General features: G+C 32.8%; 1 protein-coding gene across 7 annotated transcripts; it reads right to left on the reverse strand.

Annotated features, from left to right (window-relative positions):
• Positions 1-725: 725 nt before the first annotated feature.
• On the reverse strand, positions 726-24,546 carry LOC105342910 (lysosomal cholesterol signaling protein). 7 transcript variants are annotated; one of them, XR_010709934.1, is made up of 18 exons: positions 24,455-24,546; positions 19,287-20,403; positions 18,246-18,560; positions 17,612-17,726; positions 16,166-16,331; positions 15,203-15,358; positions 14,489-14,572; positions 14,066-14,283; positions 13,654-13,747; positions 13,040-13,328; positions 12,362-12,415; positions 10,335-10,654; positions 9,864-9,959; positions 8,012-8,076; positions 6,364-6,411; positions 5,337-5,376; positions 4,448-4,588; positions 2,356-2,496 (listed from the first exon to the last, which is right to left on the reverse strand). XR_010709934.1 is itself a non-coding variant. In XM_066072821.1 (17 exons), the coding sequence occupies exons 2-17, from the start codon at positions 19,684-19,686 to the stop codon at positions 2,262-2,264; spliced, it is 2,769 nt and encodes a 922-aa protein (XP_065928893.1). In that variant the 5' UTR covers positions 19,687-20,403; positions 24,455-24,546; the 3' UTR covers positions 726-2,261. The 7 variants fall into 7 exon arrangements, 5 of the variants coding, with proteins under 5 accessions (XP_065928893.1, XP_065928891.1, XP_065928892.1 ...); XM_066072821.1 differs by lacking the exons at positions 5,337-5,376; positions 12,362-12,415 and adding an exon at positions 11,234-11,260 and having other exon boundaries at positions 726-2,496; XM_066072819.1 differs by lacking the exon at positions 5,337-5,376 and having other exon boundaries at positions 726-2,496.
• Between the last annotated feature and the right edge of the window lie 86 nt (positions 24,547-24,632).

Here is a 24,632-nt window from a genome sequence, read left to right on the forward strand (position 1 = left end):
GCAAAAAGTATAAAATGGGTAATTTACAACTTTCGAAACATGGGAGGCAATATCATTTGGGGCATCATGCAACCATGCAAGTTTGCTTAAGAAAGTTTAAAGCAATAATAGAGAAAGACAATATCACTTGATTTTTATCATCTTATTTTCCAAGCAAGGTCAGGTCATAGTCGATATCTCATCCTTAAGCTAAAGATATAAAATAACACACAGTTTTACTAAATAAAAAAAATATTTTTTATTTTCAAGAAAAAATATATAATGACAGAAAGATCTTTAAATATCTGAACAGACAGTTATGAAGACCAGGTGAGCATCCTATGTACGTTACAAACACCTTTAAAGGTTGATTATTCCTTCATTGATTGTATTTATCAGTCTATTGCCTTGAAGTTCTTGTTATATACATGTGAATACAATGTATATGAGTTTTTGCTTCAGTGCAAATGAGTTTACATTACAATTTAAATCTTGATCAAAGATCACACAATTGAATCATAGCCATTATTCATAAGCATATTAATATATACTTTTATATTTCGTAATTTTTGTAAGACAATTCCTTGTATCTCAAATTGTAACTCTTTCTTAGATTTTGACTATAAAGAACTAAATTTTCATTTTCTCTGGATGCTCCTAAATGGGGAAGTTTTACAGAAACATGACATAATGATTATAAAGGTTGAAATGGCACTCAATACTGGTACCAGTTAACAAATACAATATCATGTAATTCAGAATTTTATTTTTTACAGATTCGAACATAAGGCGCTAGACCTCAATCAATGTCTTTAATGCAACAATATCAATAAATGCTTTAGCTAAGCAGTGCATATTAAAATACAGTTAGTGAGCATTTGGAATTTAAATTTTAAAATAACCATATGCATGAAAAAATCTGAGATGAAAGGATATTACAATGTTACCCATAACATTTAATTGTGAGCTCTGTGTCTCACCTAAAACAGATATTCAAATTTTAGTTACCCATTAGGAATACCCCTGGAAAAAATTCTATTAAAAATATAAATGGCAAAAAAAAAATTATAACAATGCCCTTTTAAGTCTTGGAATTGGAATTAAGACACTGGAATATACAATATTGATAATTTAATAATCTATTATTTGACATTTTGTAAATTAAAATACACTTGAACTTCGGTATCTCGAACACTGATATCTCGAATACAATTGATATGTCAAAGTGATTTTTAAGTCCCAAACACTTAAACTTTAAGTATTTTTCCCTTGATATCTTGAATACACGGATATCTCGAAGATTTTAACCAGTCCCATCAAATTCGAAATAATGATGTTTGACTGTAAATCTAATTTTTTGCATCTTAGACATTAGGAGGCAAATATATAATTATGTAACCAATTAAATTGATTAAAATAAACAGAACTCTTTTGTAGGCTGTGTATAAGAGTAAGTACCTATGTCTCATCAAAGTATTCTTTGTGAAGCAGTGGTTCTAAATCTTGTCAAGCCTCAAAGACCTAGACACAAGCAACTGTAGACAGTCATGTACCTTAAGCAATTCTAAATGCCATGAACACTTTGAACAGGATGAATTATTGCAAATATAAATGTAAATTTAGGCCAAAAAATGAATGTCAAATCTTTTTAGATGGAATCTGTAAATAATACAATGATAATGTAGATGCCATCATTATACTATATGACATAAAAAAAGGCCGAACAGGTCATCTTCAGTTCTCTCTGACTGGTTAAAAAATGGAGTGAATGTGAAGGCAAGGTTAGCTTTTTTTCTAAACATAATGGTGCTAAAATCAGGATAGATATACTGAAGATTCCATAAAACACTTCAAACAGCTTTTTCACCTGGGAAAAACAAGCAAATACATAATGTATGGGACAATGTATATGCAAACTAAATGCATAATTCGGAATGAAATGTGTACACTGTAGCACTGGACCATACATGAGTACAGTAATTCGTAACTTGATAACAATATCAGATGGTTTACGCCCACTTACTTCGTTTAGCAAAACACACAACAAATAAGATGAACAAGGGAAAGCAAACAGAATATTCTATGCTATAATCATGGTACTTTCCCATATCTTAATGTGTGCATATCTAATCAAACATTTTTTGGCAGACCCAATGACTATAATAACTGAAAAAAATCAAGATAAAAGTTTCAATGATTAAATGTCAAAAACATTGAGAGACAAATCTAAAATACAAAAAATAAATAAACTAAGCAAAAATACTAGCATAAATCACAAGTTCTCATGTGTTTTCTGTTATACTCCTTAAAATGGCCTCCTCATCATCAAGGAAGAAATAGAAATACGGCAAGTCGTGAAAATGGTGTTCATTTTTAACATGTGCTATCACTCGACCAATCAGAAGCGTTCTCCCATACTTGACCGCTTCGCCGCGGTCGTGAACCAAACCCACTTCTATCAGCCAATCACACATCTCCAGTCCCGTGAACACGTCCTTGTACTCCCGGAAATTGAATCTACAATACCAAAATACATCTTTAGTTTATAATAGTTAAAAATAAGTGGCAAAACATTTCCAATTTATTATTAATGTCCAGTTAAACTCATTAAAAGTTTAAATTTTCAGTAAATAAATTTAAAAGTGAATTAAACTTTGTAGAACAGTTCTTTAATGCTATTATCAGTCAACAAAATTTATTTTACAATTCTTAAAAGTCTTAATGCATCACATATTTACATTTAAAACCTCTTTAAAAACAATGCCATTGTTACTACAGCCTCAGTTTTTTGTTCATATATAACCATGACCTTCTGTTACAATGTACAGAACTGGTCATATACACTATGCCCTCTATTGGGAATAAATTACAATAACCTCTTTCATTTCATCATCATGACCTTACTTATTTGATCACATGACCTTGACCTTATTCATCTACCCGTAAACACAGTGACCTAGATTCCTGTGATGTAGACTTCATAATTATACTTGCCAATTTCTCTAACTTAAATACTTTTTTTATATTTAACAACTAGATTTTGACCCGTGCGTGCATGGGTTGACATAGCATATGGTATCGGACATTTACGAAATAGATACATCGCCACACCGTATATATTTGTTGACATTTGCATTACCAAGCTTTAAGCCTACAATAATGTTATTAATTTCAATACACTCTGCTGAGTTGGAATAATGTAATGTGTCTGGGGAAAGGCCTTCCCCACAGTTAAAATGCCTCCCATATATTCGTAATGTAGCAGAAATTTGCAGAATCGCTCCAAAATGATTTTGGAAAAAATTGATAAGTTGCATTGAAAATAACAGTCATATTGTTCATAACAAACCATTTTGAAGTTGTAAATACCCTTTCTTCGAAAAGTTTAAGTCTATATCATTGCAGAATTCAACATTTCTTTAATAACGTTTTTTACACACCATGTTGACATTCGAAACTCTCGGGATTTTTTATAGAAAATGCACTGTGTTAGAGTTATCTCCCGTATTTTCTTTGATGAACAGAATAAAAAAAAATTTCCAATGAAAATTTACACGCATTTGTTTTATTGTCTCTGAGTTTTATCCATGCAAAAGTGATATGGTGGAGACAAAATAAAGAGCCTCTCATGATTTAGTGCGAATGTACTGCGCATGCAGAAGATTATAAAGGACTATATATGATAAGGGCCTCATCATTTTACTATCATTCTTTGTTTTCTTAGTACAGCTATGTATGTGACGTGTTTACATAATATTCATTTTGGTTCAAGTGCCCACAATTTAGAAATATGACATTGTAAAGACAACCTTTTCCCGCCATTTTTGCATTTTTAGCGTAAAACAGCTTGTTTTCAAGCAGTTTTTCCTTCCGAAAACATAGAGCGCATTCTTGAACAAATAAAATATATTAATCAGAGATGTATCTCGCCAAGACTAATAAGTGACAAAAAAATATTCCTTGTTCAAGCATGCGCTCTATATTTCCCATTCGTAAATAGAAAAGAAAAATGTCAATTTTTGGCTGATTTTGATTGAATTATAGAAATGGCGTCACTTCTGACGTCATATACTGCCAGTGAGTGCAAATAAATCAATTAAATAGATGATAAATTTATTTTATATCAATTCTTCTAAAAAATTAGCTACCATTTTATTGTACCCGAAACACTTAAAAAATGGCGAATTATGGGGGCCAAATTTAACTCTTATCATATATAGTTCTTTAAAAAATTCAGATGATTTCCGGAATTTTTGGAGGAATTTTCGTTGATTATTAATAAGCGAAGCTTGATTGAGAAAAAATAAAAACATATTGGTAATCTTCAAGTACCAATGATGTTTAGAATATATAAAACAAAAGACAGTACTCTAGAGATTAATCGGTATTAAAGCCAACAAATTTGAGTCCATCATTTTAATATAGTGGTATAGAAATGTTGACACAGACTGTCTTTTTAACTTCTTACTTTTGGTCTCTGACAATCTTTCTAGCACAGCTATCTTTGTGGTACTTTACGAACTGTTCACACAAATGAACTGTCTCTTCGTCTAGGTCCCCTCTCTCTGGAATCTGCACGACTTCCACCCCATACAGGAAACGGCGCCACCTGTTCCAAATCAAAACAAAAAATAAATACAGAGACAAGGACAATGTGGATAAGAAGAATATCTAAACTGAGTCTGAGAGTGTAAATCCTTTAAAAACATGTTTTTTAACAGTGTACATGTTCTAATGAAAATTAATCTCTTTAAGTTACAGACAATTACAGCCCTAAATTTAGTGAAAACATTTAATATTTACATGAATTTAATTTTATAAAATTCACATTTCTTTGAACCATATAAGATATTGATCAACATTTAAAACTTTTTTTTTTTTGGTTTTTAAATTTTTTGCTAAAATTCCACAACCAATATCTCTTTCCAGTGAAGCTTGCGACAGCTTAACTCACTGACAACCTAGCACCATACCCTGTATGTACAGTAATTGCATTAAGGTGCAGTAGACCAAAAATGTCGATACGAGAGACATTGGTACACCGTAGATTTTATGGTATACAGTTAGATATAACTACGGTACCGTAGTTAAATCTCTAAGGAAACCGCTGTCTGTTTTGTTGGAAGAAATACGATGGTTTTCATGACAGCTGAACGAGATTAATTGCGATGTTTTATTCACTCACTACCTAAGTGTTTTTTACTGGTTTGAAAAAAGAAAGTGTAAACATTAAATATCATAAAGTTATAAATATTTCCAAAGAAAAAGCTTCATTCTCAAACTACTGAGAAGTCAGACGGACCCTTTCCTTCATGCAAGCCACACCAACAAACCAGACCATTATAACAAAATCGTACTCTGTCCAGATTTGTTTTCTTCCCAGTTTGCTTTCGGCACCTGACAAAATTTATCAACACCTTCAGTTCTATCAACACTTGGTTGAAAATAATATCTTTATCAGAATCTGAGTCCTCCAGATGGTGAACATGTGAGCTATGTGATACATTTACTGTTTAGTGGGTTTCTATGATAAATGGGAAACAAAATTCTGTGTGATCATCGATTATTTTAAAGAATGAGTAAAAGAGTTGATAAAAAAGGAAACAATCAACACTCTAATACATATATATACATGTATCAAATAAATCATTTCATTCTAACAAATCCTAAAAAAAAAAGGATTAATGAAACATTGAAATTCACAATTTTTAATACAGACAACAGTAAAATTAATATAAAACATTTATGGTGCTATTGAGGTCAATATGATGATTTAGATACCCGAGAAGTACAATATTCACAGTGGCCAAGGCACAGTGGATATTGTACATGGTTACTTTCGCCTTATTTTTTTTCTCAATCAAAGTCACAGTCTTATGTCTCATTTCAAAATAACATATATTATAAAAGTACAACAACTAAATTCAAAATGAATGCACCTTTAGATGAGATAAAATTTCTCAGCAAAATTGAGATTGGACAAAAAAAAATCACTTTAAAGATTGAAATTCTGAGCAGAAACAGCAGTATTAGACAAAGAGAAGAAATTCTTGTTTATAAATTACCAGCATTAATTATATTGCTATTGGTAATTAAATTAGAAAGAGAAAAGCACCTTCCTGTTAGAAAAGAAGTTCCAGTTTATTAGTGCAAAACGAACTTAATTTTTCATGGTATGGCAATCGAAATGAATTAAGAAATCAAAATCACCTTTAGTTTAAATCAAATTCAGAGGAATATCAAATGAGTGGGCTGTTCATGCATTCCCAACAGAAATTGAGATGAAAAATATTCAAATGTTTTTTGTTTTTTTTTCTCACAACGACATTGACAACATAAGATAATAAGAATCAAAGATAATGTACAACATGTAACCATGGTTACCTCAGACAAAGCAGGTTCAGCCATTTGATTCGGACGTTTGTTGTCAGACTTTAGAGTGAAAATGTTTAAAGTTAATTGATTAGATCTTAAAAAGCCAAACACACAAGTATGAAATACATTCTGATGATTTATGCATGTTAATTGATTGGTTAAAACAAGTTACTCTGCCCAAAGTTAATTCTTCGTTTAACAAATCCTTCAAAATAACAATCTACGGGGGAGTGTGATAACAAAAACAAATTTTTAAACAAGTGATTCTTCTTCTTTTATATAATGCAAATAATTATAAACTAAGCATTCAATATACATGTAAAATAATATGAGATAGGGATTTTTTGTTTTTTAAATTACGATATCTTTGAATTATATAAATTGTGTCGTTTAACAAAAAATTCAGTTTGGACGACCTCACATGTTATATATAATTATGTGTACAGCGGTCATTTTCCTTCAATTCAGAAAAATGTATTTATTTAATGGTTTCATCAATATTCATTGTATACATTTATTTTATAGTTTCTTTGTTTAATTGATCCACCAAGTCAGATCAAATAAACTAGATGTTCGTTGAAGTACAAATCCTAACAACATAATTGTGTTGATACGATTCTTGGACATAAATCTAAGTATCCCTGAAGCTGTGATCTTCACTAAATCTACGAAAACTGATAACCCTGTTAATAAAAGCCCAGTATTATAAAATGCAAACACAAAAAATATGCAAATCTGGCTCCTAAAATTTTTGTGGCAGGCTACCAAACTTACTAACAAACTCAGCCAAATATATATATATTGTAAAAGCAGAAATATTCATTGAAGATTTTATTTTGTTGGGTGTGTAAATCAACAAAATTAAAATTAATCCACAACGAATTTTTCACCCAAGTACTCATAAATACAGGGTTGAACATGATGCATTTTAAAGATTAAGATAGAACAAGATAGAACAAAATTAAATCCCAACAAATTTTTTTTGGTTTAAAAACAACAAAATTTTAACCCAACGAATATATTTGCTTCTACAGTATACCCCCCAGTTTCAAGTAACTGTAGCTTCCTAATATTACACGAGTACTTAATTTAGCAATTCAACAGGTTTGCATCAAATCATGAGAATTTAAAATCGTGAATGCCAAATTTTATCATTTTTTCATTTAGTTAACATTTGTCTGAAAAATAAAAGAGAGATTTTAAAATCTGGGAGATTTTACATGTATATCAATTCCTTGCATTTAATTAGGAATCTACAGTACATTCTATTTCACAAAATATCTATGTATTAAATTACCAGATCCCTTTAAACTATAGGATATGTCAAGACACTCTAAATGAGACTTAATGAGACCATCCTCTAAAAATATTTTTGTTTGGAATTGCTGCTCGGAGGTTTCTAGACCCAGGAAGGAGGAAGGGGAGGTTTTTTTTTAGTTTTCAAACTTGAAGTTTAACTAAAAAACAGGTGAAAATGAAAATTTCCATATGAAAATTTGTATCTTTATTTTTTGCTAATAAAATTTTATTGGCAGGGGTATTTCAATGAGGCGGGAGGCAATTCCAAACAAACCATATCTTTTTGACCTGATTTTAAGCCATAAATCAGCTAGCATGTACATTTACTTGGTTATAGAACCAGCAAAAACTCTCCTACCTTCTTATGAATGGAAGGAAGATGTATTTGGTGTCAAAACCAAATATGGCCAATATAATGAAACCCTGAAACCAAGAAAAGAAACATTAAGACATCATGAACAGTCTCCCTGAAAAGAAATTTTAAAAAAAGAGAAAAATTTAAAACAAGAGGCCCAGGGGCCACATCGCTCACCTGGGCAACAATTGCCATAACTCTGATCAAATTAGAATTACAGTATCAAAATCAAAACATCTTGACAACTAAGTACAGTAGATCTTGTTCAAAACATTTAAGAAATCTGCCTATTTCTATCCAAGGCATATATTTTTATGGTAAATATCAAGCCCCTTTTGTTGTTGTAACTGTAAGAAGATTTTTCTCTATTCCTATATAATTCCCCTCCCCCACTTTATGGACCCACTTCTAGGGAATCATGGTTTGATCAAATTTTAATCTGCACAACCCATGCTTTCACACAAATCACTGCTTTTTGGACAAAGAACTTTCCCAAAATATTTTTAAAGATTTTCTCAATACATTTCCCATGTAAATGTGCATCCCCCATTGTGGCCCCACCCTACCCCCGGGGACTATGATTTAAACAAACTTGAATCTACACTATCTGAGGATGCTTTCACACAAGTTAATGCTTTTTACGAAGAAGATTTCTAAAGATTTTCTATACATTCTTTTATAAAAATTCATCCCCCCATTGTGGCCCCTCCCTACCCCTTGGGAATCTGCACTATCTGAGGATGCTTCCACACAAGTTTAAGCTTTCCTGGCCAAATAGTTTTAAGACAAAGATTTTCTCTATACATTCTTATGTAAAAATTCATCCCCCTATTGTGGCCCCGCCCTACTCCTGGGGACTATGATTTAAACAAACTTGAATCCACACTACCTGAGGATGCTTTCAAACAGGTTTAAGCTTTTCTGGTCGAATAGTTTTTGAGAAGAAGATTTTAAAAAATACCAACAAATTTTCAATAATTCTAAATTATCTCCCCTTTAAAGAAGGTGTGGCCCTTCATTTGAACAAACTTGAAACCCCTTCACAGTGATGCTTTGTGCCAAGTTTAGTTGAAATCTGCCCAATGGTTCTGGAGAAGAAGATGAAAATGTGAAAAAGTTTACAACAACGACAATGCCGCCAACGCCAACGACGACAGACAACGGACAAATTTTGATCAGAAAAGCTCACCTGAGCTTTCATCTCAGGTGAGCTAAAAAACCAACAATGACAACCTCACTATACTGTACAGTAATGTATTATAGATAACATTTTGCAAAAAAATTAATTTGAATAGGTTTGCCAAGTTTTAATTTGATGCATTTCTGTATGTACCAAACTACCAATTAAGTAAACACATTAAAATGCACAATTTGAGTTAACAAAAGCTGCTCTCTACCAAAAACGCTTAATAGATTCACAGCCAGAAGTAATAAGTTGACAATGATTTCATTGAAATGTTTCCTGTCCATAATTAAATATTGTTTCACAGAAAGAAAACAATTGAGCAGTGACTTTCAAATTAAAATTTGATAAGTTACCCGTCTGTTATTAAACGTTTCCCAGAAAGAAACTAATTAAGCAGCGACTTTTAGATAAAAATTTAATAAATTATCAGTCCATGATTAAATACTGTTTTACAGAAACAAATAAATTGTGCAGTGACTTTATCATATACACCAATTTGATAGATTACCTGTCTGTAATTAAATACTCTTTCTGGGAAAGAAAACAATTGAGCAGGGACTTTTAGATAAAAATTTGATAATATAACCTGTCCATAATTAAATACTGTTTCCCAGAAATTAAAGAAATATAATAGGAAGAAATTAAATGAGCAGTGACTTGATAAATTACCTGTCCGTAATTAAAGACTGCGTCCAGGAACTCCATTTCCACATATATTCCTGAGATCTGGTTGTTAAACAGTCTCCATGTACACAGGAACAGACCCTGGGAATTACAATAAAAAGTTATTCAGTGAACAGACAATCACACTTTCTTGTACAAATTAATACAGTGGCTAAGGGCTGGAATTCATATTCTGGACAACAATAGTTTGTTTTTGATAACATTTTGGTAGAACTTTAGGGACAAAGTAAATCAGTTAAGAGACAACCACAACTTCTTGTACAAATTAACATAAAGGTCAGCAGTTTTATTTTTCCATACATTTGATAATTTTTCTGTAGTATTTTTCATGGGAGCCAAGCATGATGTAAAACACTCTGGGATGACACATCTCCTTCATACACATTAATGGCAAATTTTTACAGATAAAAGCAAAATTTCGTATGACCTAATAGATCCCCCATAAAAGAAACTCACGATAAACATAGACAGGAGAAGAAGCACCAGGAGAACCAGAAAACGGTTTGTCTGGTACTCGTCCTTGGGACAACGTCGTGGCTGATTGATGCGGACTCCATCATCACCGATGGCAACGTTTGCCACGGACGACTGGTACGCCCTCAGTTGCCCCATACACTGCCGTCGCTGTTCGCGCGAACATGATCCGTATTTACAGGTCTGGTCTTCGGTGGAGCGCGTCAGGGTGAGATGAGTCTCGGAACTACTCTCGGAACTGTCCGATAGAAGGTTACTGCTCTCCGACGGGAAGGGAACAATGTCCTCAATGCTCTCCTCCACTGTAAGGGCAGAAAACAATGATTAATGATGATGACTGTTATAGTACATAATTTTACATAATTTCTTAGCTGACTTTGTAAGTTTAATCTCCTTGTCTCTTAATTTTCTGTCTTTAAAAGAAGAGTAAAACCTTTAAAAGATACATAATATACAATAAATATTCAGTCTTTATTTAAAAATGTCAAATACACAATATAGGTATATCATTTTTCTTTCTTGAGTTTTTACATGAAAACTGATTCTGAATTATGATGTTACACCCAAAGGCTTTTTACATTGTAATAACCATTATAGCATGAAAAAATAAACAACATATTAAAACATTCAGTCAACACCAAATAATGATTTGTTTATTTGAACATGTTGATAAATAAAATATTGTAATATTTATGTAATAGTGATTAAGATAGGCAAAATGTCCTTGGAATCTGTGGCATTCTGTGCAAGACTTAGTGTGATTTCTTTATAAGCTGTGCATGTGTGATTACAAGATGCCGTTATTCAATACATTAGCGGGTCTTTATGAGTGTATTTTGTTGATGACGCTGATCTAGCTGTCTATAATAAGCTTTTCTTACCCCGTCCCGAAATTGAAAACACATGAGCTAAAATGGCATGCAAACATTCTCCAACACATGACATTAATCTAGTAAACAATAAAATATGTAATATCTCTACAGCTATCAATAAATAGTCTAACTATAGCTAGAGTCACTGATCCAGAAAATAGATAACCTGCTACCACTAGAAGGGTTCAAAGTTCACTTATTTTACCTTAGGGTCAACTCCAAGCAGGTTATGCTTAGCAACCAAGCAGAGCAAACAATTATTAGTAGACTAAGCATAATTAGCAGGTTTTTATTATTAGGTATTCTGTGTATTGCTGTAGTCTATTAGATAATGTGTACATACACATAATATGGGATTAAACTACGCAGATTAAAAAGGCAAACTTAACAATTTACAAATATGATCTAGTATGACTAAGTCTTGTACATTTTCTTCCGGATCAATAGATCCATTAAATGTATGCATATTATGAATTTTCAGATATACCCGTTAAGTATAGCAAAATTTTCCTCTTCTCATGTGCCAATTGGCAATTGGTGTATTATTGGCGTATTATATGCATATAAAATTAAAACCTACGTTGAGAACTGAAATCAGTTTATAAATTAACGCTAGTGGTGTTTCGTGGAAAAAAGAGTTATGGTAAATATAACCACTGGTGATTCAAAACTATATTAAGATTTATTTTATTTAGTTAATTTCATGATAGTTATTGTATCTATGGAACTCAAAATCAATTGACTATATCCCTTAATTCATTAGAATCATAATTCATTGTAAAAATCTTAACACTTTATAAAAATTTCAGGATTTTTTTTTTTTTTTAAATTAATTTGCTTATGGATCCATCAAAACTTTTATTTTTTTGTAACTTTTATTAAATCTGTGTTAGTACTAAGCAAGTGTTACTGTGATGTGTCTTATATCTTAATTTATTTAGTAACTTTTGTTTTAATCTGTGTTAGTACTAAGCAAGTGTTACTGTGATGTGTCTTATATCTTAATTTATTTAGTAACTTTTGTTTTAATCTGTGTTAGTACTAATCAAGTGTTACTGTGATGTGTCTTGAGATTCTAGTACACTCCCAGGCTATAGCTACTCTCTATCTAACCCCGGTTCCACTGTGTACCTTTACCTTGTACGTGCTGAGGGTTTCTGGTTCGGACTTCGGGGTGAGACCCACCTATACCTTACATTGTAAAAATACCAAACGATGACATATTGTCATATACAGCACTATATACATGTAACTATACCTTACATCATAAAAATACCAAACAATAACATATTGTCATACTCAACACTATATACACTGTATATGTAACTGTAATTGTCAACATTTCTAGGTGCCTATTTAAAAATGAATACTCAAGACTCAATACTCATGAAGTAATTCAATTTACTTGAATATTCACCTGCAAACTGATCAACTCAAAATTTTGTACATGTATCACAAAATAAATGGGGCATGTCCAAAAATTGAGCTGAAATTTTAGACTGATTTTTTTATTCTCAATATTTATGCTGTTTACATTGGTTAACAATGATAATTGTTATGGTATGAACATAGTAACCAGTTTCAAGTGTTTTCCCCATGACATTTTGTTTTAAACAAGGTACTTTTTTTATTCAGCAAACTAACATAAAATTATGTTAAGTGGGTTTTTTTGGTCAAAAAGAGAATTCAATTCTAAAAATCTTTGAAATGAAAAAAAAAAAATCTTAGATTCAAAATTCCAGTACACCCAGTTAAACTAAAAGTGTAGAGCAATGCTGAATACGAAACCACAGTAACACACTGCCTAACCCTCACCTCCAGTACATCCCTGGTCGCAGTCATTACAAGCGTTTTTGTAAGAAGTGTTGTGATTGGTCGACTCCGAATTGATCTGGATCTGACAGGTTCTGTCGGCTCCCAGCTTGGTGACCCTGCCATTGATCTTTCTGACCTTGGATTTCATTTTACCGACCTTGATGGACTGCTCGACATCTGGGTCGTCTGTGGCGAGTGGTTTGTAATCGCGGCCATTCCGCTGCTTTAGAACGAGGCAGACAATAGTGACCACACAGCAAATTAAGATGAAGACGACAGAAAGGATGGACTAAAAAATAGAAAAACCTTGATATTAAAAATCACATAGTAAAAGCATAGGTTAAGAGATTCATTCACTTTCCTTCTCCGCTAAAATCAAGAGGAACTCAATCGTAGACAAAGGACTGGAATAAATAAATTATGATAGAATGAATATGGTAAACGAAGAATACATTTAGTTACTAATCTTATAAGGGAAAACAGAAGGATGATGAATCTTTCGATGATTTTGAAGTTAATAGAATGCTTATTTAACAATTTTATCATAGATCTTGAAAAGTCAAATCCCAAATACTTAATATGAACAGCGGGAATTTGGACTCGAGGAAGCTCACCTGGTCTGTTCCATAGTGGAATGATGGATCAATCTCGTCGTGCATGTGGTGCTTGCCAAACAGGAACAAGATTCCGGTGAAGAACAATGGAGCACTGTTATATAGAAAAACTTAAATTATATATAATTAAGTTATAATCTACACAAACTCCTGATACCTATCTTTGAAGAATAGCGGAGCACTGTAAGAGAACAACTCAAGAGTTCCTACATATTACACAAATTCTTGACTTCTCTAAAATCCTTATATTTTTATCTGCCAACTTATTTCAATTTATCTGTAAAAAAAAGGTGTTGAGTCTTTCGACTGATACGTACCAAAACCTAAGAATCACCAAATGTATGAGATAAGCGTTAATTAATTTTAAGAGTTTCCATACCACCTTAAACTAAATCATCTATTTAAAACATACCCAAAACCCAGTAGGTAGAAGCATCCCCTGAACCTGAGGACGAAGCAGAGACTGCGGCAGTGGATGAGGTACAGGGTCACCGCGATCACCATGGCCCAGCACCGCGTGGCGAGCGTGCCCGCGAGGATCATGGTGAACTCAATGTAGTGCTTCCATGTCGCCATATCCTCCTTACAGTCTTTGTAGCTGTAAATCACCATACCCAAGCACGAGATGAACTGTTAAACGATACAATAAACATTCATTATTCATAAAATAATATTATACCATCTTTGTATAATGTATTACACAGTCATAGCAAACACATTTATAAGGAATTCATACTTTAAAGTCAGTTTTATTCTCAGACCCATTAGTATAAGAACTTATTATAGATAGAACTTTCATTCTATACTGAATCAATAATTAGAACTGTTTACTTACATGAGACAGAATCAGACAGACTAGAAACTGGTGGGGTATCCTCTTGAACCGCTTGCTGGCGATCATTATGATCAGCACCCACACCTAAAATCATAACGTAGAACTTATCAATCCAAGCATAGTTATAAAACTCTCCCTTTCTCTTTCTCCCCTCTCTCTCTCTTTCTCTCTCTCTCTCTCTCTCTTCTCTCTCTCTCTCCCTCTCTCTGCTGCCAATCATTATGATCCATAACATGAAACTTTATAATAATAACTTATCAATCCAAGTAAACAATTACAAAACTCTCTCTCCCACATGACAAATTGACAGTTCAAGCCTTGAACTGTCAATTTGTCAAGGTATTGAATTATAGATAATTTTTTTTTTTATTTTGTACAGTAGCAATATGTACTATCTAATAAATAAAATACATTTATCTATGGAATTGAAAATTTCATCCAACCTGTTCAAAACTGGACAACTTTAAGTCACCTTGAAAATTGTATCAAATAAAATTTACAAAATTGATCAACAAAAGCAAAATGGGGATGTTCTTACAAATTTAAAGCAATCTTTATAATGATGCTGGTATCAAACGAGGTCTTGAGCAAAATCATTTAACTATGTTATTAATATTGAATATTCATCTGCCAAGGCTTTAAAAAATATCTCAATCTTAGAATAGCACAATCTTTTAATTATGATTGCTAAGAATGCCAGGTGCCATCACTTACACAAGCGACCATGCTGATGACGCTGGCGTCGAAGGATGTCTGGAGAAGGAGATCTTTGTAGTCCATTTCACTGACCACCACGACACTCAGCATCCGCGCGGACACGAACATCAGGGGGGCCGCCAGGAACGTTCCCGCCACCATACCGGTAGCCACCTGAAAAGGTCAACATCCAAATACATGTAGTATTAAACTAAACTCTGAATCGTGCACCACAAAAGGTCAACGTTCCAACAGTATTAAACTAATTATAAACTCTGAAACATACATCACATAATTTTTTTTCATACTCTTTATACACCTTATGATCCTATGCAGTGATTTTTTTTTCTGAATTAAAAACCAGCCCATTTTATGCTTTAAATTCATTTCAATTGTGTTTTAAATTCCCTAATTAATAATATAATGTGAAAATAAGGAGTATTTGTTGTCTTTCCCCGTAGATCGCTGCCGGTGAGGTGACTTTTCTTACCAAGTTGATTTTGCCTGGTCACACTAGTGAAAGATTTCTTCTTGTTAAAATTTGTCCCCACATATTGTATTTATGGAGAAAGGACTTAGTACTTTATTTTCTAATTAGTTCCGTTTTTAATTCCCCTCTAATAAAAGAGCATTTGGAGAGAAATGAAACCAGGAAACAAATAACTTCTTATTAATGTTTGGATTTAGATTTTTATGAAACAGTCTTGCCAAGTTTTTTTGCATGTGAATAAGTCCAAGGGGCATAACTCTGTCAAAAATTGCTCAATTGTACCCAAAATTGAACTTGATCAAGATATTATGATAAATCTGTATATCAAATTTCATTTCAGAATGTACAACCTCTGCAAAGAAAACAAACAGAAACCGACAGACAGACCAACAGCAGTAAAGCAATATGCCTTTGGGAGGGGGGGGGGGGGGGGGGGGGGGGGGGGGGGGAGGGGGGGATTACAAATATAGCGTGATCATATTTATACTTACCAGATCTGTGGCTGTAGAGTAATGACTAGCATAAAGAAAGACAGAGGGCGCTGTGGGAAATGTTCCGTACAGGAAGCCAAACATGGCGTCTGACGTGGAGTTAGTGTTGTCGCTGATCCGCTCGATTCCTCCCACGACCAACCAGGTTACCAGGGGCAACAGGAGTCTGTGTGATGGAAGAATACTTACATTATACGTACAGTTTTGTTTGTAGAAAATGATTTAGGAAGCTATGTAATTTGTAGCTTCTTCTCATTTAAATAAAATAATTATAAAATGATAATGTTATTAAATGCCAATATTCTATAAACTTCAACCCAGTAACTTTCAAATTGATTACTGTAAACGTACTACATTTGGCTGTGTATTCTATTTAGCACTTTTGGCGGAATGTGGCTTCCGCTAAATCAAGTACATCGCTAAATGCCATACATATATGTATAAGAATAGTCATGTTCAGGAATACGCTAATTCAAATCTACGCCAACTTGTTCAACAACTAATTTCCACCAAATATTGTACACGCCAAATATAATACGTTTACACTATTCCTAAACATAAACAACATGAAAAATTACTACTACATGTACTGGGTAATAGTAGTATAGATCACACAGCTGTATTATTCTCGACTAGATTATGCTTTGTAAAAATATTAAAGATATCCTTAGTCCTAGTCGAGCCTAATCCTGCCATGTTTAACACAGCTGATAGTCCCATCACATCTGTCATGTTTATCTGCCTTCAGTGTTGGGATATATGTAGGGAAATTTGCATTAATAAGGCTATATATTTTTTAATGATTAAGATTTGTCCCGATGAACTCCTTTGACTTATTTGGAGTTTTGCAAAATAATTCGTATTCCCTCCTATCATTTGGTTTAATTTTCCATGATACATTACAAACTTAAGTGCTGTAGGCTGAGAGATTTCACTTTCATTTTGTAGTATGATTTTACTCTAGATTAAATTTAAATTTGTTTCTTTACCTCACGGACAAAAATTTGAGTTCAAACAGATTAAAACCAACTGAAGAACAAAATCATTCTACCAAGCTGTGCTATCTCCAATAATTAGAAGTAAAATTCTATCAGTAGAATCAGAGCTTTCATAACAGATATAAATATATCTAAATAAAATCATACACGTATATAAATTTTACACAAATCAAATATTCTAAGTCCTCTTTCAAATAAAATGTTGAGTTAAAGTGATGAAAAGTATTCATGGTGTCTGTCAATGATAATTTTTACCCCAAACCTACACAAACCTCCCTTCCATAGTTTTTACAATAGGACTAAATTAGTAAACCATAGCAAACAAATAGCGTTACTGTAGATTCCTAATATTCGCGATTTGTTATTCTCGCATTTTGATACAAAACCGTGGAATCGCAGAATTAAGTACTCTTGCAATATAAGGAATTTACAGTATACAAGACCTTACCCTTTGGCCCCTATCAGCAGCAATGGAACGACCATAGCCAAGCTGATCTGTCCTTTGACTTTTCCGACCATGCTCATTCCAAGGTAGAATAGTGCAGATGCAGCAAAAGCATCACCTGAAATCAAAGGTGAAATCCTTCAACACCATGCGACAAATGGCTTTTTTTTATGATGGTAATTTTTTTATTTTAGCAAATATTTCAATATAACAAAAATTGAATATCAAATTTAATTACCTTTAAAAAAAAAAATATTATTAAATTCCAAAAAGTGACTTCGCAACTAAAATGAGGTTTACTGTATACATAGTTATTTTCATCCTGTGTAATTTTCGCCCATCTATACTTGCAAACAGTTTTGCACCGTCTTGAATTTGCCCATTCATAGTTGTGTTTAAAGAAAGATAATTGGAGACATTGGAATTCCCCCAGTCTTAAATTCGCCCACTGAGAACGAGGGTGAAATGGGCGAAAATAAGACAAGGGCGAATATTTCCCTGTATACAATATTACATCATAGGCATGTTCAGCAGAGAGACGAGCGCTCCCCAAAATTTGTGTTGTGGGTATAGGGAATTTTGGCGAGCGCTCACTCTGTTGAACACACCTCATGTTTAATGAACATGATATACTTACCAAACACATCCAATATGTCTGACAAAACATCTGGAATGTTCCTGTGAAACACAAAATTGCCGATGATTCCTATGACTGTCATGAACACGATGGGATTGGTGACGACTCCTTTGATGACGTGTAAACCAATGGAAAGAGGCATACACGACCCTTCACCTTTGATCTCTGCAGAAGAGTTCTCTGCTTCCCGCTCTCTGTGGTTCTGTATTTCCAGCAGGACAAACCCGATCGGATTAAGGACAATCACTGAGATTGGAGCTATCAGGTAAATATACTTCAGGTACTCAGGGTGTGTGTCTGCATACAGAGATTGTACTGCCAAAAAAAAAAAAAATTCAATAATCAGAAATTATGCATTCATCATTACACACTGGTAACTGCTCACATCCATGAACAGTTAAACACTGGAATAGGCTATTGGGGAACATGTTTATAATGAATTGGTGCTCACAGTGAAGTGATTTACATTCCCCACGACTTTAGTACATGTACATGTTATAAATTGGAGGCATATAATAGATATAACAAATTATGCTTATAAGTTATAATGAAGCAAAATTGCCTATCCCTGGCACAGTTGAGTTCATTATATTAAGCATGTTTTGCTGTACATATGCAACAGCACAGCACTCCAAGTACATAGTTTCAAAACTCTAGACATGCTAGTTCATGGTTTACATGGCCATATTTCATAGTGTTTTCATTTCTACTTCTAAACAAGAAATTAAAATTGATAATTAAAAAATTTGAAATTGAACAAATGTTTTAAAATAACAAGTTTATCATGATAGAAGTGATTTTTAAACTGTGCCAAAATTAATATTTTCATGTAGATTTAGTAAGATAAATCAGGATGTTATTGCTCAATTGATTAACACCAATCAATACCAAACTGATCTCAATTTTGTTTTCATTGGTTTCCTATTCAACTTCATTTATCAAAAGGTTCATAATTACAGTGCATTATTAAATGGAAAATGCATTTTTTGCAAAAAAGGGAAAACAACATTTTTTTTTAATATAAAAATTTTCAAAACTTACATAATGGAAAACCAAGCGCAAAATCATTGCTCTGAGTGGCAAAGATAGCAAAAAGTCCTGCTATCCCATAATTCCGAGGTCGTTTGATCAACAAAGAGAGGGCCATCACAAGAAAGAAGACTACAGACTTGGCGATAAGAATACACAGCAAAAATATCCAGTTCACATCACCGAAGTTCAGAATACACATATTCTTGAACAATAGCGCCGGCAGGCAGAACTTGGATACAAATGTCCCGATTCCCTTTCCTTGAGCGGAAGTGATGACGTCCCATCTTCCTGCGATGTATCCAAACAAAATAATCACAAAGCACTGAACGATGGCGGGGTATAAGTTCTCTATGGACACAGTCGCTCCACCAGTAGAGGGCGCTGTCAAATTGGTCGAGTTAACTTCCATTGATGGCAATTCTGTTGGTGTTTTTTCCCCCTAATGATATTATTCAAATAGAGCGCAGGAAATTTTTTTGTCTTTGCTACACTGTTATTTATCCACTTAGATGATTAACAGCTATATTTCCTGTCTTCAAGCATGCAGAGCGATCCTCTAGTCAAATTATAACAGACTGCAGTGTGAATGTCCGTTAATATATGAGCATGAACATCCTTGAGATAATGTTTCATCATTGGTTTTTTCTACACCTGTGGTTAACAGTCGATGTAATTTAACGTTATTCATTGTTCGTGGTTTTTTTTTTTTTAAATTTTATTGGCTGTCAGACAGTTAAGGACAGATGGTACATTAGATCCTCACAGCAGATGGGTGTACATCAAAGTACATGTACTTATATATTTAAGTAATAAACTGATCTTCTGAATCCTTTAATCTTTATAGTTGATAGAAGATCTAATTACAAAACCAAAAAAATAAAATTTTCACAAGAAGTCAAAAATTAAATTAGTATCAAAATCAATTAATCGCTTAGTTTCTACTTTAAAGTATAAAATGTCTGTTCACATTGGAAATAATCTTTTGCTGAAGGGAGATAATCATGATAATCCTTGTAGGACTTTTCGATTCATATTTGACCATTATGGATTCACCATCTTAACTGGATCAAATAAGACCCCCACTGGATTTCCAGGCATCTTCTCGTCAGAATGATGTTAATCTGGCCTACAATGAACAAAAATAAATTCTTTTACCAATAAATATATCTAAACCGGAATGTATTAATTATGGTAAATTAGATATTATTGTTCATTCAGACATTAATCCATCCCATTCTTCCATTTGTATTATAGGTATAAACTACCGGTAATTATTGTGCAGGCAGCACATGTATCTACATTTAACTAATGAACATGTGTTATGATAATGTCAATAACAATTGGTAAAAGAAAGACATTTGAGGATAACCTACTTGCCAATATGTAACACTTTATATAATGTTTTTTAATACCTGTATTAACCATGATAATATATATGTATCACTTTTATATCCTTGGAGAGCATGAAATGTGCCTCGTAAAAGATCGTGATGATTCAGTTTGAATCAGCATATTTTTTTCATCTAAATGTACTGAAATTTTAAACTAGGTATTAATCTGTTTAACATCTAAAAGTCAGGGTTTTTAAATTGTAACGTGAAGTTTTTTTTTTAACGAGCAACACGTCAAGTTTTGTTTAGTTATACTAGTAATGTCATTAGTCAAATGGATGAGGGATGTCTAGCCCTTAACATGCTTAAAAAATTATATCTACGTGCCATCGTAAGTAATCTGTTATACCAGTATGTCCTCACGATCATCGAACCAGCTTTAAACAGGTGACATCAGTCTTTATCAGACAAATACCTACTTAACCGAAAATTAATATAGCTAAAACTTAAGAGGGCATTAACATATCCTTATCTTGAAATCAAGAACAACTACCAATTAATTTTCAGGGAATAAGAATGCATATTATTTTTATTCTGCCAATATATATGTATTTATGGTTTTTACTGAGTGAAATTTAATCATGTATTACATGTAGCAGGTTTGAAGATAATGACAGAATACTTATTAATCAAGGTTCTCCGATCCTCAGCCTCAAAGTATTTTTTTCATCATAAAAATGTTATCCTTCAAACTTTATAAATGGAATAAATTAAAAAGACATTTTTTGATAATATTTGTGCATTTTATGGAGTTATTGCAATTTTGGCCATAATGAATATAATAATCATAGAATAAATATAGTATACAAGTTGAGATCAAATTAGAAAAAAAAGAAATGTTGTACTGGTGCATCGTTGGCTCGAACCCCTTTACCTCCAAATAAGAAGTAGGTCTCCGTGGAGCCACTAATTTAAGCCCAGCAGTTGAATGGCTTAGCATTATATTATAACACTTTAAGACTAATTAAATTTGTCAATTGATATACATTGTAAAAAGCAGATTTATGGTATGAATAAAAAAATTCGGGAATTCAAATTTAGATTTATCGAATATTGCTCAAAATCAGAGATCGTTAACATGGTTAATGGACCCCATTTGCTCACTATGCCTCATTAATCAAGTTTAATTCACAATGAACAGAAATTTAAACTTTAACACTTCACAATATTTAAAAGATACATATATGTAAAAGATTGCGATATCTTGAAAATTTTCTCACCTGCAATTTAGTATAAATGACAATTTAATATTGAACCTCACAAAGTTATGTTAATGTACACAAAATAGTCCGTTTAATATTTAAGCTCTGGTCCTGCACATGAACAATAATTGATTAAACTCCAAACATATTTTCATAACTGTGAGGCACGTACTATTGTACACTCTGTTTATGGTCAATGAAGCACATGTGTAAACATGTGGTCATTATGTGTACATCTCCATGCAATGATAACAGAAGCACATGTATCTACCTTATATATACTGCAGGCGGAGCATTTGATAACAGGGTTTATGACGTGTGGGGAGGGTTATCATTTAATTCCACTTGACTTCAGTTTGGGTCACTGACCATTAACATGTCTGGCCTTCTTCTACATGTTCCATTGTCCCAACAATTCCAATTATTTATTTTCAAAAATAATCAATACTAATTTAAACTCAATAGCAATGTGTAATTGATTTTTCATACATTGCCAATTTCCCAATCACATGAATCATTAACCAAATTCTTCTTGGGGCATTTTTTGCAAAATTGGCAGATAGCTAGTTTCTATTTTTACATTGTACATGTTGTATCTGAACTTTTAATATCCACCTGCGCAAAATCTTGACAGATATTAATCACCTATTTCATCTATTAAATAAATATAAAATATCCAGCAGAAGAATATAAAAATGTGTTTGAGGTGCCAAGTACTGTACATGCAGTGTAGATAAATTCCAGCTCAACTGGTTGAAGTGTACTGATAGTTTTAGATTCTAACCCCAGTGTTACGTACCCCACATTTCTACATTGCATAGGTCTGCAGGGACCATAAAAACTGTTAAATTTTGTGTGATTTTAATTTTTGAAGAATTCTGAGACAACATATGGAAAATCGTCATACATGTTTACTGATTCTTTTTTTAATCATGTCATGGATTTAGGCTGTTTCATTATAAACTTCATTTCTGTTTTCTAAAATACAGACTAAAATATAAGAAGTTTAGGTATATGTATGCATACCTATGTAGCAGCTGCAAGTGAAAGGACAGAATAAGGTTTTTTGGGCAACATTATTTCACATAAATCTTATCAAATTTTCTGATAACTGTAAAAATTGTTCAGGTCTTGGTTCGTTGCTTCCTCCTAACTTAGGCCTAAGAAAAAAAATGGTTTGTTCCCGGTTTCCCGACCGACCCTAGCTTTTACCCCCCGACTCAAAACTTTTTTTAAAGGATTTTTTATGGAAAATCGTTTATTTCCGTTTTTATCCGATTTGGAAAAAAATTACTCAAAATTTTGGTCACAAAAACATATGAAGCAGTTACATCTTTTCAAATCAGTGTAACTCAAACGTTTTGTTTCAAAATGGCTGCATGTTTCCATGTGTTGTAGATATTGCATGTAATAATGCTCTCATCGCTTGCAGAGGAAGTATCTGATGAATATATCATTTCTGTGTTTTCTTAAGACCAGGTTAATAGTCAGGAATGATATTAAAAGTATTTCTCATTTTATACCATTCAGCAGTGTCAGTATCTAACCGGCATGTATGGATACTGCAATATTACAGGAAAAAAAAATATTTTTAAAAAAATTAAAAAAAATTCCGACCGACCGACCCTACTTTTTTCAGCATGAAACCGGAAACAAACCATTTTTTTTCTTAGGCCTTACTCAATTTTGTCGTTGACATCACAAACATTGTTTGTCCTGCAACATCAGAATTTTAATTAGATCGGCAGGCGATCTTAATTTGGCACAGATCATCACACTTTTGAAAAACCATCTGACCTTAGCATGACTGTCAGACTTCGGTGTTGTACATATCTATCACCCTTGCCCATACATTTATATGGGCTACAGAAAATTTCAGAACACAGTGGCCAATCTAGTCAGACTCCAAAAACGAAGTCAACAGAAGTGAATTTTTGCAAACATTTTAGACTCCTTTTTTAGAGTCTACATATACTCACCTATAGAAAATTTGGTGGGGTCTAAATGAAATGCAGTTGCAAAGTACTGAATGTGTTGGCATGCTTTTAATTTTTAAAAAAGACCCAAAATATAATTTTATATGGATTGTATCGTATTGGACAAAATATGTGTTATCTCACATATCTTACATATGAATGTCAAAAGGAAGCCTTACCCTTACAGGCTCGAAAATAAAAGAATGGTGCATTTGTCCTATTTCATAAAGTGTTCAATATATTTTATTGCACAATACCATCTGACAACACTAATTGAGCACTAAGACTTGGGTTATTCAAATTATCATTTCAAGCTATGTTCTAATTACACTTAAGAAATTATAATTATGAACAATTAACAAAGTATCCCGGATCACTCTTGTAACACCGGTTAACAGTACTGAATGCAACATTCAATGCATTTCATCTAAGGAAATTCGAACGAAACAATGTACACTGAACTGGCGACAAAACCTTACGGAATTTTCTTCAGTTGTTGACAATTTCATTTGATAAACATAAAAATGTTATTCTAAATAACATCAGATTCAACTAATTAACCTTCTAAATCAAGGTAGATCGAAAAATATGTAGAAAATTCAGTTTACCTTGTTGTTTTGCTAGATGGCGCCACTCTTCAAGTTAGATAGTTCATTCGTATAATATTCTTCTGCCTAGAAGTAAAATAAATGTTTATCACGTTATAGCACAATATAGGGAAAAATTTGAAATACATGAAAAATAAAAAAAAAATGTTTATCAAGACCAAAATTTAATCAACGATCC

This window comes from Magallana gigas, chromosome 10, assembly GCF_963853765.1.
Source record: "Magallana gigas chromosome 10, xbMagGiga1.1, whole genome shotgun sequence".
NCBI classification, from domain to species: Eukaryota; Metazoa; Mollusca; class Bivalvia; order Ostreida; family Ostreidae; genus Magallana; species Magallana gigas.

Excerpts from the sequence above, each read along its gene's own strand:
- LOC105342910 (XM_066072819.1), bottom strand. The coding sequence starts at position 19,686 with ATGGAAGTTAACTCGACCAATTTGACAGCGCCCTCTACTGGTGGAGCG. Across the intron at positions 14,573-15,202 it reads TCATCAGCATGGTCGCTTGT|GTGTGGGTGCTGATCATAAT; the intron begins GTAAGTGATGGC and ends TTATGATTTTAG. Across the intron at positions 12,416-13,039 it reads CGACCAGGGATGTACTGGAG|GTATAGGTGGGTCTCACCCC; the intron begins GTGAGGGTTAGG and ends TTACAATGTAAG.